General features: G+C 39.1%; 1 protein-coding gene and 1 pseudogene across 2 annotated transcripts in view; one reads left to right on the forward strand and one right to left on the reverse strand.

Moving 5' to 3' along the window:
- The window catches only part of TTC6 (tetratricopeptide repeat domain 6), a gene marked incomplete at both ends in the record, with an annotated part of 174830 nt that overhangs the window by 61097 nt on the left and 100856 nt on the right, over positions 1-12877 (forward strand). Inside the window, one exon of the mRNA XM_080912417.1 lies at positions 2194-2335. Coding sequence (XP_080768543.1) covers positions 2194-2335 — 142 coding nt within the window. The remainder of the gene's footprint in view (positions 1-2193; positions 2336-12877) is intronic.
- LOC308430182 (aminoacyl tRNA synthase complex-interacting multifunctional protein 1-like) lies at positions 9986-10948 on the reverse strand (annotated as a pseudogene). The gene has a single exon. The product of its transcript is annotated as an aminoacyl tRNA synthase complex-interacting multifunctional protein 1-like (transcript).

Below are 12877 nucleotides of genomic sequence, written 5' to 3' on the forward strand. Positions count from 1 at the left end.
TATCTTGATGTATTTACACTCTAGACTCATTTTTTTTTAGCGTCTAGACCCATGTCAGTTCTTTTCCAGACCTAGAAGTCAAGATTGAGTTGCAGAGAATAGAAATACTTTTAGTTATTTGAAGCAAAAAGGAATCAAGCAATGGTTGTTTAGTGGAGGGCTTGGAATAAATGTGCCTGGGAAGGTTTACAGAAATACCTACACAGCAACTGAACTGGATGCCAAAGGATCTCCTTCTGCCTCAGGAAGGCTCAGAACTGGAAGCCCATTTTGGTGACATTGTCCCTTACTTAAGAGTCAAGGAATCAAGATTCTTTGTCTTGGAATTTTACTCTTATTTGATATTCCCATTGGCAAAATAAAAATTAAGACTAACAAAAGCAGTAACTTTGGAGCATTACTGTGGAAGAATTTGGCAGGTCCTGACCATGCTTGCCAAGAGACACGCCAGAAGCATCTTCCTTCTACATGGTACATGTGTGAGTGCATGCGGAGAGTGGTCCTGAGTCACATCTAGAGCACACAGCTCCAGGAGAGGTCGCATCTCACTGTCCTCACCACCATCAGGAGGAGGATAGACTTTCTGTGTATTTGTATTCAACTTGCTGGGGGTTGGTTATTATTTCTCTTTGAATCTAGATCTTTGACTAGGTAAGATAAGAGGTGGCTCATGATGGAAAAGCTCATAAGATGGGCTTTGAGAGTTCAGTATATTATGAAATGACAAGTCAGCTGGGTTTGTGTATGTCTATCCTTGACACTTGATGAGTCACAAAGCTATTTTCTGTTTCTATAATGTAATGTCCACAATCAGAGGTACCATTACCTCTTTCTTGTGTGATTGGCACTGCTACAGTACGAGTCAGCCTGACTTAGGATCACTTTATACTGATTGCAGCACCTTTACATGCAACATTAACATACCTTGAGATGTGTCTTAAGCCATTTACTATTGATACATTCTTCTTTCAGACTTTACATTTTATATTATATATGCATGTATACTATAGACATTCTTAGCTCTAAGTCTCTGTTGCTTACCAAGGGAAGACCAGATTGTTTTGGTGAGTTTCTTTTGGCTACAAAGTTTTGCGTTCCTTGTGGGTTGCACACTTCCAGCCACCCACCTAGCAGCTCTTTTGTGAATTAGAAAAGACACACACACACACACACACACACACACACACACACACACACACACGCTAGCTTATTTTTAAAATCCCTTTGTTAACTCAGTGACTGGACACTTGTAATCTTTCACCTACTACCCTAGGCCCAGTTGGGGTCTCACATGACTGGCTGGCCGTGTCTCCTGCTGCCCCTGCATCCTGTCCTTCTTCCCTGAGTCCTGGCGATTCTCTGTTTCTCCGTGTCTTAACTCATTTATCTCATACAACTCTAAGGGTCCTGCCCTGTGCCCAGCCTCTGGCTACTGGAATCTTTATTGATCAATCAAAAACCAACTGGGGACAAGGATCTTTAGAGTTTGGACATGCAGATTCCCTACTGAATCAAAACATTCAAACCAACCTCCAACACACCACCTTTTCTGTGCAAATAAACATTTCATTTTGGCAGGATGCAAATTCAAAAGAGGAAGCCACAAGTATCTTGACAATATTATTTAGGCTGGTGATTTGTCCCCAGCCTAAGAAAAGAATATTTGGAGTTGTAAATTTGGAGTGGGGAAGAAAGTTAAAAATACTTTTTAAAAATTATTTTATTTTCAGTGTATAAGTGTTTTGTGTGCATGTATGTATATGAAGCACATACATGTCTTATGCGTACAGAGGCCAGAAAAAGATTTAGATTCACTGGAACTACAAATTGTCAAGAACTGCCATTGTGGGTTCTAAGAATTGAACTGAGGTCCTCTGGAAGAACAGCTATTTCTCTTTATCAACTGATCCATTTTTTAATCCCCCAAAGAATGAATTTAAATATATTTTATTATGTTTTTATAAAGCAAACATTCTTTTCTCATATAGTGAATCAGAATAATCACTAAAACATCATTCAGAGTCAGTTTTTTTTTTTTTTTTTAATTTTGAATTGTTTTCTCCAAGATGTCTTTTTAGTTCAGACAGTGACTATCAGTGCATTGACTTAGGCACAGATAAATGGAAATAGGGTGGTACTTTTGCTTCACCAATAACTTTAAAAACAAATTTATTGTTTTTTGTCATATTGCAGACTGATATATGGCGTTCCTGTTATGAGTGAAGAACAGAAATATACTGATGTTACTCCAGTACCAGCAAAGAAATTCTCTGAATCAGAGCAGACAAATCAGTGGAAAGTTGACAAAGCAAATATACAGCTCTCAGGAGAAGAGGTGAGCATAGCATTTAACCTATTTATTCATTCATTCATTCATTCATTCATTCATTCATTCATTCATTCATTTATTTATTTATACACATTGTTGGGAGAGTGTCAGACCCCCTGGAACAGAATTACAGAAGGCTGTGAGCTGCCATGTGAGTGCTTAGAATGGAACCTGGGTCCTGGAGAAAGAACAGTCAGTGGTCCTAACCACTGAGCTTTCTCTCCAGCTCCCAAATCTTGATCTTAATGTTGGTTTTCTCCACCTAAGGTACTCATAATCATACCGTTAGTGCTCCTTTGTCATCCTTGAACATTACTGGGAACTTCAATATCTGGGAATGTGAACTAAATCTTTGAACACTTAAAACTTTAAAATCTAAATCAGAAAATGTTAAATAATTAAAACCACAGGTCTTAAATGTGATCTTGGAAATGCACTCTTGTAAAATCATACTTACTTTGTTTCCTGTAACATTGACTTGATGTGTGGTTCAGGTGAGGCTGGCATCTATGTGGAGACCCTTCTTTGTTAGTCTCCTGAGTCCTAGGATTACAGCCCACACCACCATACTTCCTGGTATTATAGTCTCTAAGCCAAAATAGAATGAGAAAACTACAATTTGTCTCTTAATTTAACTCATTTGACAAATATCTTTATAATTGAATTCTTAGACATTCTGCATCAATTTTTTTTGGTTTTGGTTAAAATGTATTAGAAAAATTTTTGCCTTAAACAGATATATGGCAATTTCAGTAATATTGTGGGTCTTCTTTAGTAACATACCAACATTTGATAAGTGATAGTTTCCTGAGAGTTAAATTTAAGACTCTCATTTTTCCCTGTGCTTCTTGATAAGGTTCTGATGACTCTGAATACCACAAAGCCAAAGATAACTCTAAAAGTGCAGGATAGGAGACACAAAAGTGAGAAAAGTTAGGACACAAAGAATGACCTGGCACTGCATAAGTGCCGGGGGTTCTTTTTACTGCATATGGTTTGGACTTGACCTATAAAAATTTGAAATCTGGAAACACCAATAGGTGTATACACACATACACACATGCACACACACACAGACATTAGCAACATACACCCTAACACATGCACACATTCTCCAGTGAAAGCATGTTATATCATTATATGAGCTACAAAAAGGAACATTTTTGTGGAATCTGTACAGATACCACAGAAAGACAGTATGTGTCCTCTCCCCACCTTTACCAGCAAAGGTCTAGTGACATTGGTCCTTGCCAGAATGTCTCATAACATGCCAGCGTCCTTGTCAAACTATTTGAGAAGGTGGGCTGAGTGTGGAGCTGTACTGTGGCATAGATACAAAATGTTTGCTGAAGGTTTATGTTTTGAAGACTTGATTTCCAATGCAAAGGTGAGGTGTGGGACTCTGGGGGAAAAATGAGGTTGTGAGTGGTCTGCTCTCATCTGCTGATAGAGGGTTCTACTAAATGTATGGTTGGGATGTGAAAGACTCCATGGAAGAAAATAGACTGGGTAGGAAGGAGCATGGAAATAGGATGCATCTTTGAAGGGCATTGCTTATCTCTGGCTTCTCCCTTTTCTCCGCCTCTCTGATTCCTGGCTTCTATGAGTCAACCTTTGCTGTATCACCTGCTTCTGGCCACAGTGGTGAAGGCAGTCAGCTGTGGGTTGAACTCTCTGAAACCAAGAGCCAAAAAGATTATTATTTCAATCTTACTATTTTTCAAAACCAAAAAGTTGCTTTTTTAAAAATCTATTTTGCCATTGTGACAAAAAGTGATGAAAGCAAGCCAAGTCTTTGATCTTTTTTTTTATATTGAAAGTATATTTAATGATTTCATAGAGTATTAGGAAAATAATATCCATGTCATCAATAAATTAAAGTTTTAGCTTAAATCACTACTATACATGCATGAGCTGTCACTTGTGTTACTGATCTCAGCCATTCTGACAGGTATAAAATAAAATCTCAAAGTAGTTTTGATTTTTACTTTCCTGATGGGTAAGAATGTTGAACAATTCTTTAAGTAGTTTTTATTCTTTAGGGTTTCCTTTGTTGACAGTTATATTTGGTACTGTACCCCATTTTAAAATGAATTATTTGGCTTTAATATTTAGCTTCTTGAGTTCTTTGTATATTCTGTGTGCAAGTCTTACATCAGATGTGGAGTTGGTAAAAATCTTTTCTCATTCTCTAGGTGGCTGCTTTGTCTGATTGACAATGTCCTTCACTTTGTAGAAGCTTTTCAGTTTCATGAGGTCCCATTTATTAATTATTGATCTTACAGCCTGCACTTACAGTGTTCTAGTCAGAAAGTCATCTGCTATGCCAATGCATTCAAATCTAGGCTATTCCCCATTTTATCTTCTGTTAGGTTATCTGGCTTTGTGTCGAGGTCTTTGATTCACAAGGTCAAAAATAACTTGTATCTGAGTTTTGTGCAAGTTGATAAATATGGATCTATTTTCAGTTTTCTACATGAAGACATCCAGTTAGACCAGTGCCATTTGCTGAAGATGATTTCTTCTTTTTAAGCATGCATTTCTGGCTTCTTTATTTAAAAAACAATACAAAACGAAAATACAAAATTAACAACAAGTGTCCCTAAGTGTGTAGATTTATGTCTGGGTCTTCAATTCTATTGATCAATGTGTGTTTTTATAACATTCCAATGTGGGCTTTATTCAATAGCTTTGTAGTATAACTTAAAATTGGAATAGTGAGACCTTCAGCAGTTCTTTTATTGTACAGGATTGCTTTAGCTACACTGGGATTTTTGTTTTTCCATATGAAACTGAGAATTTTCTTCTCAAGGCCTAAAGAATTGCCTTGGAATTTTGAGTGGCCATTTTCTCAGTCTCTGCTCCATCTTTGTCACTGTATTTCTTGTAAACAGGACAAATTTTGGGTCAAAAGTTTTGTGAGTGAGTTAGTGTTCTTATTCCTACATTGGGGGCCCTGCTTGGCTACCGGAGGTAACCACATCAGGTTCCATTTACCTACTGATAGAATCTTATCTGAAGTCACCCCATAGACTCCTAGGAGCCTCTCTAATTCCAGGACTTTGCCACATTCTATAGATGCCCCTCATCTCTCTTCCCCCACCATTCATTCTCCTGACCCTCTCTTTTGTCTCTCCCCATACTTGATCCTGAACCCCTCCACCACCTGCCTATGACTATTTTATTCCCCATTCTAAGCGAGATTCAAACATCTCACTTGAACCTTCCTTCTTGTTTAGCTGCTTTGGGTCTGTGGATTGTAGCGTGGGTATCTTGTATTTTATAGCTAATATCCACTTACAAATGAGTACATACTATGCATGTCCTTTTGGAACTGGGTCACTTCAGTTAGATCATATTTTCTTATCCCATTCATTTGTCTGAAAAATTCACTTAAAAATGAATGTAATTGCCCTTACATTTGTGGCACATATATTCAGAATTGAGAAGTCATCTTGGTAAATTTTTCTTTTGATGAATATAAAGTGTCTTTTTTAATCCCTTTTGATTACTATTGGTTGAAAGTTTATTTTAGTAGATACTAGAATGGCTATTTCAGCTTGGGTTCATTTGCTTGGTCAGGCCTTTACTTTGAGGTAGTGTCTATCTTCGTTTCTGAGGTGTGTTGTATTGTATGTAGTAGAATGATGGATCCTAATTAAGTATTTAGTCTTTTATCCTATGTTGTTTTATTGGTAGATTGAGTATATTAATATTGAGAGATATTACTAACTCTCAATGATTGTTATTTTCTGTTATTTCAATGTTGGTGGTATTTGTGTGTGTCTCTTGATTTTGCTGTAAAATTATTAATATCTTGTGTTTTCTTGGGTGTGTTCACCTTTCTTATATTGGAGTTTTCCTTCTAGTGTCCTCTTCAGTGCTTGATTAGTGGAAAAATATTGTTTATTTTGTCATGGGACAAATAAATATTATGATTTATCCATCAATGGCAATTGAAGGTTTTATTGGTTGACATCTATGGGTTTTTTTTTTTTTTTTTTTTTTTTTTTTTTTTTTTTTTTTTTTTTTTTATGGTCATGCTCTTCTTCTGGATTTTAGAGTCTTTGTTGAGAAGTCAGTTGTAATTCTGTCAGGTTTGCTTTTATATGTTAGTTAGCCTTTCCTCCTTGCAACTTTTAATATTCTTTCTTTGTTCTGTACATTTATTGTTTTGATTAATATGTGGCAGGAGTATTTTCTTTTCTGGTCTAGTCTATTTGATGTTCTGTAGGCTTCTTGTATGCTTATAGCCATCTCTTTCTTTATTTTAGGGAAGTTCTCTTCTATGATTTTGTAGAAGATATTTTTTGGAACTTCAAGTTGGGTGTCTTCTTTTTCTAATCCTATTATTCTTAGGTTTGACCTTTTCATCATGTCCCAGACTTTCTGAATGTTTTGTACTAGATGGGTTTTAGATTCAGCATTTGACCAATGCATTAATTATTTTTCTATTTTATCTTCTATGTCTGAGATTTTCTCTTTCATTGCCTGTATTTTGATGGTGATGCTTGCATCTGTAGTTCCTGTTTTCTTTCCTAGGCTTTTCATCTTCAGGGTTGCCTTTATATTTCCTTTATTACTTCTATTTCTGTTTTCAGGTCTTGAACAATTTTTCACAGCAGTTTTTTTCACCTGTTTGTTTATATTTTCCTATATTTCTGTATTTCTATATTTATATTTAATCATTTCTTCTTTAAATGCCTCTATCTATTTGATTGTATTTTCTTGTATTTCTTTAAGGGATTTACTTATTTTCCCTTTAAAGGCTTCTATATTCTTCATAAGATTTGATTTAAAGTTATTGTCTTGCTCTTCATGTTTGTTAGAATATTCCGGGCTTTGTGTAGTAAGAGATCTGGATTCTGATGGTGCCAAATTGCTCTGGATTTTGTTCTTCTACTGGCCTTTAGCTATCTGGTTATCTCTAATATTCTCTGACCTGGTAGTCTCTGGTGGTATCTGGTACCTATAACCATTATAGGGAGAGCTAGTAGTTCCTAATGGCAGCTGGCCTCTGGTTGTCCTGGGTAGCAGCAGGCCTCCTGGGAAGCAGGCAGAGCTGGTGGTCCTGGTTATCTGGGTGGCAGCAGGCCTCAGCGAGGATGGATGAGCTGGTTGTTCAGGGTGGCAGGCACTCAAAGGCAGGCTGAGCTATGGCCCAGGGAGTAGAGTACAAATCTGGAACTTTAGTTAGAAGTGTGAGCCAGAAGATGAAGCACAGAGAGGATGGGGCAAACCTCAAAGCTGCTGGACTTGCATCATCAGGGAGCAGCAGGCAGGGGACTAGGGTATGGGTACCTCACCTCCCAGCAGGGCTCCTGGGAGGCAGGCTGAACTGTGCTCAAGTAGTTAAGTGCCTATGTATACTATCTTATTATCTGCAAATAATGATACTTTGATTTCTTCCTTTCTAATTTATATCTATTTGATCTCTTTTAGCTTGACTTTCAAGTACCATACTGAATATACACAGAGAGAGTGAACAATCTTGTCTTGTTCCTGATTTTAGCGTAATTGTTTTGAATTTCTCTCCATTTAATTTGATGTTGGGTATAGGCTTGCTATAAACTACCTTTATCATGTTTAGATATGCCCTTCATATTCTTAATCTCCCCAGGTCTTTTATCATGAAACCCTGTTGGATTTTGTCAAAGGCAGTTTTCTACATTCAATCAGATGACCCTGTGGAACAACCCAGTTTCTATATTGCCAAATGTTTTCCAGTGGAGTTGTGACAATGTCACAGAGAGCGTCACAGCTTCCGAAGTTCTAGTGTTTGGCCAGCAGCCTCTTTCTTTTGGCCGAAGTTCTGGCACTGACAGCCTTACATTTTTCTTTTCAGGAAAACTCTGGCCATATAACCAATTTCTCACTAGCCACAGCTTGCTCTTTTCCTTTCTAGATAAAGTCTGGCTATTCTAGTTCATAACTCAAATAGCTGGACACATGCTTTTCAGAAACCACCTTTGTACCTCCCTTGAGGTCTTCTCCTCTCATCAAAATGAACACGAAGCAGATGTGTACCTATGTGTGCTGAGCGATTTAGGAAACATGATTGTGCTTCTGAACGGTAACTTGTCTGGGTTCATGGAGACTCCATTCCAGGTTCATGGTGACATCACCTCTTTTGCTATTTATGTTTATGTTCCACCATCAGTGTCCTGACCACAGGCATCACCACGGCTTCAGGTGGCAGTGCAGGCCACTCACATTAATGTATTGCCTCCCTGATCCCCTTTTAAACCTGTGGCTTCAGTCTGCAATACAGGCCATGGAAGTCTGTATGGCCCTCTGCGGTAACCTGTGCCACAGACAACATCCCAGCCCCCTGCTGGGTGCACCCAGGAAGACCTGGCTGGCTCACCCAGCTGCTGGCTCTACTCCTGAGGGTAAGGTCTGGCTGCTGGCAATTCGCAGAATAGAGTTTGAAAACTGGTGTTCTGCCTGAAGTTCCATTTATATAGAGTTTTAATACTTTAGAATAAATTTATGCCTGTCTCTCCCTAGTGAACAGATGTTTTGACCTTAGGTCATAGCATGAATGTGAGTTATTAGTACTAGGCTCTAATTCTAATTTGTACAAGCTTATAACCATATATGTGTACCTGTTTATATTCTCATAACCTTACAGGTTCTGTTAGGGAGTAAGTGGAAGTCAACTGTTTTTTAATTAGTGGTTCAGTTCCTATGTGTTCTCTCCCTTGCTGTCAAATTCTAGCATCCACTAGCCAAGCTAATCAAATTCTTAGATTCATTAGAATATTTAGAGTACCACAGAGCTCTCTCCCACGATCGACATTTCTTAACTGGCTTATTTTGATAAAAGCTCCCCCGAAGGGACAGCTGTACCTTCCCTTCAAAACAGCCTCCACCTCCGCCTTAGAGGTTTTTATCTTGTTGACATCTGGGATAATGACCTTGTTCTCAATGCCCAAGCTGCAATAACCATGCACTGCATAGGAGGAAAGGCTGTAATCTATCATGACTTATTATTTGCATACCTGGGTTTCTCTTGGTTCCTAGATATTCTCTGGGAAGTTTATTCATTTTCAGCAAGCACTTCAGGCTATAGGCCTGTGTCTTACTTGCAATATGCCTAGAAAGATAGAAGGCAACTGAGGCCAGACACTTAAATTGGAAATACTAACCTGGCAATTGTGAAGTCTGCCTTTCTTTACTTAAGAATTCTTTTGGCAGATAGGAAATACTCATCAAATATGTGGGATGGCAGAGGCACATATTTGACTAGAGAGAAGTATAAATATTCTTACAAATTATCATTGTGACTTTTTCATTGCCAGGAGTTGGGCCTTCATCTCTTCATCTATAGTTCAGAAGACGTTACCTTCATGGATTCATAGCTAATGTTTTAAGTAGTGCTTGAAAATTCATGCTCTCGGATTCTTTCTGCCCATTTTTTTTCTGATAAAAGCAATTCTTTACAGCAGGGGACTTGCATAGTTAGTCCACTTAAATAGTTTCACAAGTCAACAAATTTAAAGACAATAAAATGTCCAATAATGTCAAGCGTTCAGAGAGCCATTATTTCAAAATATTGCCAAAGTTTTTTCTTCATGTGTAAGGGATAAACATACTCCTCTTTATTGTTATTAAGGTTTCACCAATGTCTTTCATTACAGAGCACGTCACTTATTAAATTCCGCTATTGGCCATGGTTTGGGCCCTGCAAACTCCCTTCCCCTTCACCTCAAGGGAGCTCCTTTGTATGTGGCCACACAGCCATCAGGATGTGTGCAGGCCAAGCTGGATCTGCTCCCAGATCTCCTTCTTAGGGTTCAGCTCCTTGTCCAGCTCCCCAGGGAAAGCATCAAAAGTAATTCTGTCTCCAGGAACAGAGCCGTTGGGCGGGGCCAGAATTTCCACTTTCTCTGGTGAACTGGCACACAGCACCATTGCCTGAGACAGTACTCTCCGCATTTTCCCAGGCTTCAGATTACAAAGTAACACCACCATCCGATTTTGCATCTGTTCTAGAGGAACATGATTCACCAGCCCTCTGACGACTGTTTGTGGAGCTGCTTCTCCCATATCGACTTCTTCAATATACAATGAATCTGCATCAGGGTGTTTCTTGGCACTAACACTACAACCAATTCTAAGAACCAGGCACAATACGTCTATAGGCTTAGTCAGCACTTGCTGCCGCCGAATACTGCTTCTTCTCCTTTTCCTCTCCTTTATTTTCAGCCTTCTCTTTTACCTTCTTTTCTTCTCCCCCCCTTCCTTTGATCTGTTCTTTTATACCAGAAGAGGTGGTGGTTGTTGCTGATGGAGACTGTATCACACTTTCAGAAACAGTACAATATTCTCTAGTGAAGAACTCGATGGAACAGATACTTGCTTTACTCCATTATGAACTTCTCCCAGAATCAGCTCTTGCTTTAGCTCTTCTATTCCTTTCTTCCATTTAGCATTTTCAGCTCGAAGTTTCTTTTCTTCTCTCAATGTTGCCTGGAAAACTGCTTTCTCCTTGAGGAGAGCAACCTGCTGCTTGAGGTATTCAGTGATCTGATCCGCCTCTGTACCCTTCTGCCCCAGCCTCTTTAGAACAGCATCCTTAGTTGCCATCTATCCCCAAAATCTGCAGAAAACCATGAAGTGGTGAACTGCAGCTCTTGAGCAGCCTCAGTCAGGTGTGGTCCAATGATTCTTCATCATGTTTTTATGAATGCCGAAATAATTTCTTCCTCAAGCTTTTTAAAAGATTACTTTATTTATTGTTTTATTATATCTTCACAAACACAGTATGGGGATTATTCTCATGCCCTACTGCCTCTATTAGTAGTATAGTAGTAGTCGAACAGGTTTCTCCAGAACACATGTCCAAGTCTCGACCCTTGGTACCGTGAACGTGCTCTTATTTTAGAAGCATGGACTTTGCAGATACAATTAAAATTTTAGGATATGATTGTTCTGACTGTAGGGTAGGGCTTAAATCCAACAATAAGGATACATTTAGAAAAGCAGAATGGCTCTTGTCACCAAATGAAGCCTCCAGTTTTGAGAATGGGTTATATATAATCAAGTTAATGGCCAGAGGACCCCCACGGGAACCCCAAACAACCGAGGATATTGCCAAGGCTATTGGTTGTTCTTTTCCAACTAACAGCAAGACCCCAACCATGAGGACAACAGCTATACTACTTTCCCAACAGAACGGAGTTGCAGTATTTCTGTCCTAGTGCCTTTGTCCCTCATGACTAGTGTTGCTGGCATTAGAAGCTACTCAGTATACTATCAGAAGGCAAAGTAAACCTTAACCCAGCTACAAACCCTTTGATGCACAATGGTGAACTGCCTGTAAAACATGCTAGTACAAAAGAGGCACAAGGCTGTGGAAGTAACCAACCAAAATTATACTCCATGAGGTAGAGGGAATCCATCCCTGGCACTGCTCAGTAGCCAAGAACCTGAGATTGGATAGGCCACGGAAATAGGGGAAAACCAAGCGCTACTGTGCTGCTGAGGAAATGGTAGAATAAGATGACTTCTAATGCCATTCCACCATACTCCGGTTAGAAGCCACAAATGGACAATGTGCAGAGAGCGCCCCGAGAGATCTTAGAAAAGTTGTTCCTAAGTCATCATCACATTTCTCCCCTGAGGGCTCGGAGATCCAGAGGAAGAGGAGAGAAAAAAAAAAAAAGTAAGAGTCAGAGGAGACAGAGGAAACCAAGAAAAAAGTAGGCCTTCTAAACACAGGAGGACTTGACACACACAAGAGCTGACAGAGACTGTGGTAGCATCCGTAGGGTCTGCACCGGTTAAAGCCAGATGGGTTCCTAGTGCTAAGATGGGAAATGGATTCAAGTCCCCATCTGTAACCTAGAAAATAACTCCAACTGGTACTGTCTTGGGAAGGAAGAATTAGTTTGCTCACTGGGTGTACACAACACTCGTAGGGCAGGCCCCATACCCAGTAGTAGTAGGTGGCCAAGACAAAACAAGCTCAGTGGTGACTTTGAAGCACTGTTGTCTCATAGTCCTTTATCTGGGCATTTTCTTTTACCTTTCAGGTCTTTTAAACATGTTATGGTTTTCAGTTTTGTGTTTAATGGGATTTCTGTGTGTGTGGTTAAGAGTGTCTCTGTGCTGTGTCTTTGGTTTTTTTCCTGTCTCTATCTCTTCAGTTTGCTTTCTTTGTTTTGTCCTATTCTAGTTTGTTTGTTTGCTTGTTTTTTATTGTATCGTACTTTATTATTGCTTTTTAGACGACCATGTTTTCTAATGAGAGAGAGCAGGAAAGGGTATAGATTTGGGTGGGTGTAGAATGGGAGAGAATCTTGGAGGAGTTGAAGGAGGGGTTCCATAATCAGAATATATTATATGAAAGCATATTTTCAGTAAGAAAATAGAAAAATAAAGAAAAGCATTATGCAGTGTGAACTCAGACCACCCAGGGACAAAGGTCGTGTGATGATGAGGTATGAGATGGAGAAATGGTGGAGAAATACAAACTTTGCTCTTTGTCTCTAGCAGCTAGTGGGAGACCAGGAGGAACTCTTCCCTTGAGTCTCCAGAGGA

The sequence above is a fragment of the Micromys minutus genome, assembly GCF_963924665.1.
Source record: "Micromys minutus genome assembly, chromosome: 1".
Classification (NCBI taxonomy): domain Eukaryota; kingdom Metazoa; phylum Chordata; class Mammalia; order Rodentia; family Muridae; genus Micromys; species Micromys minutus.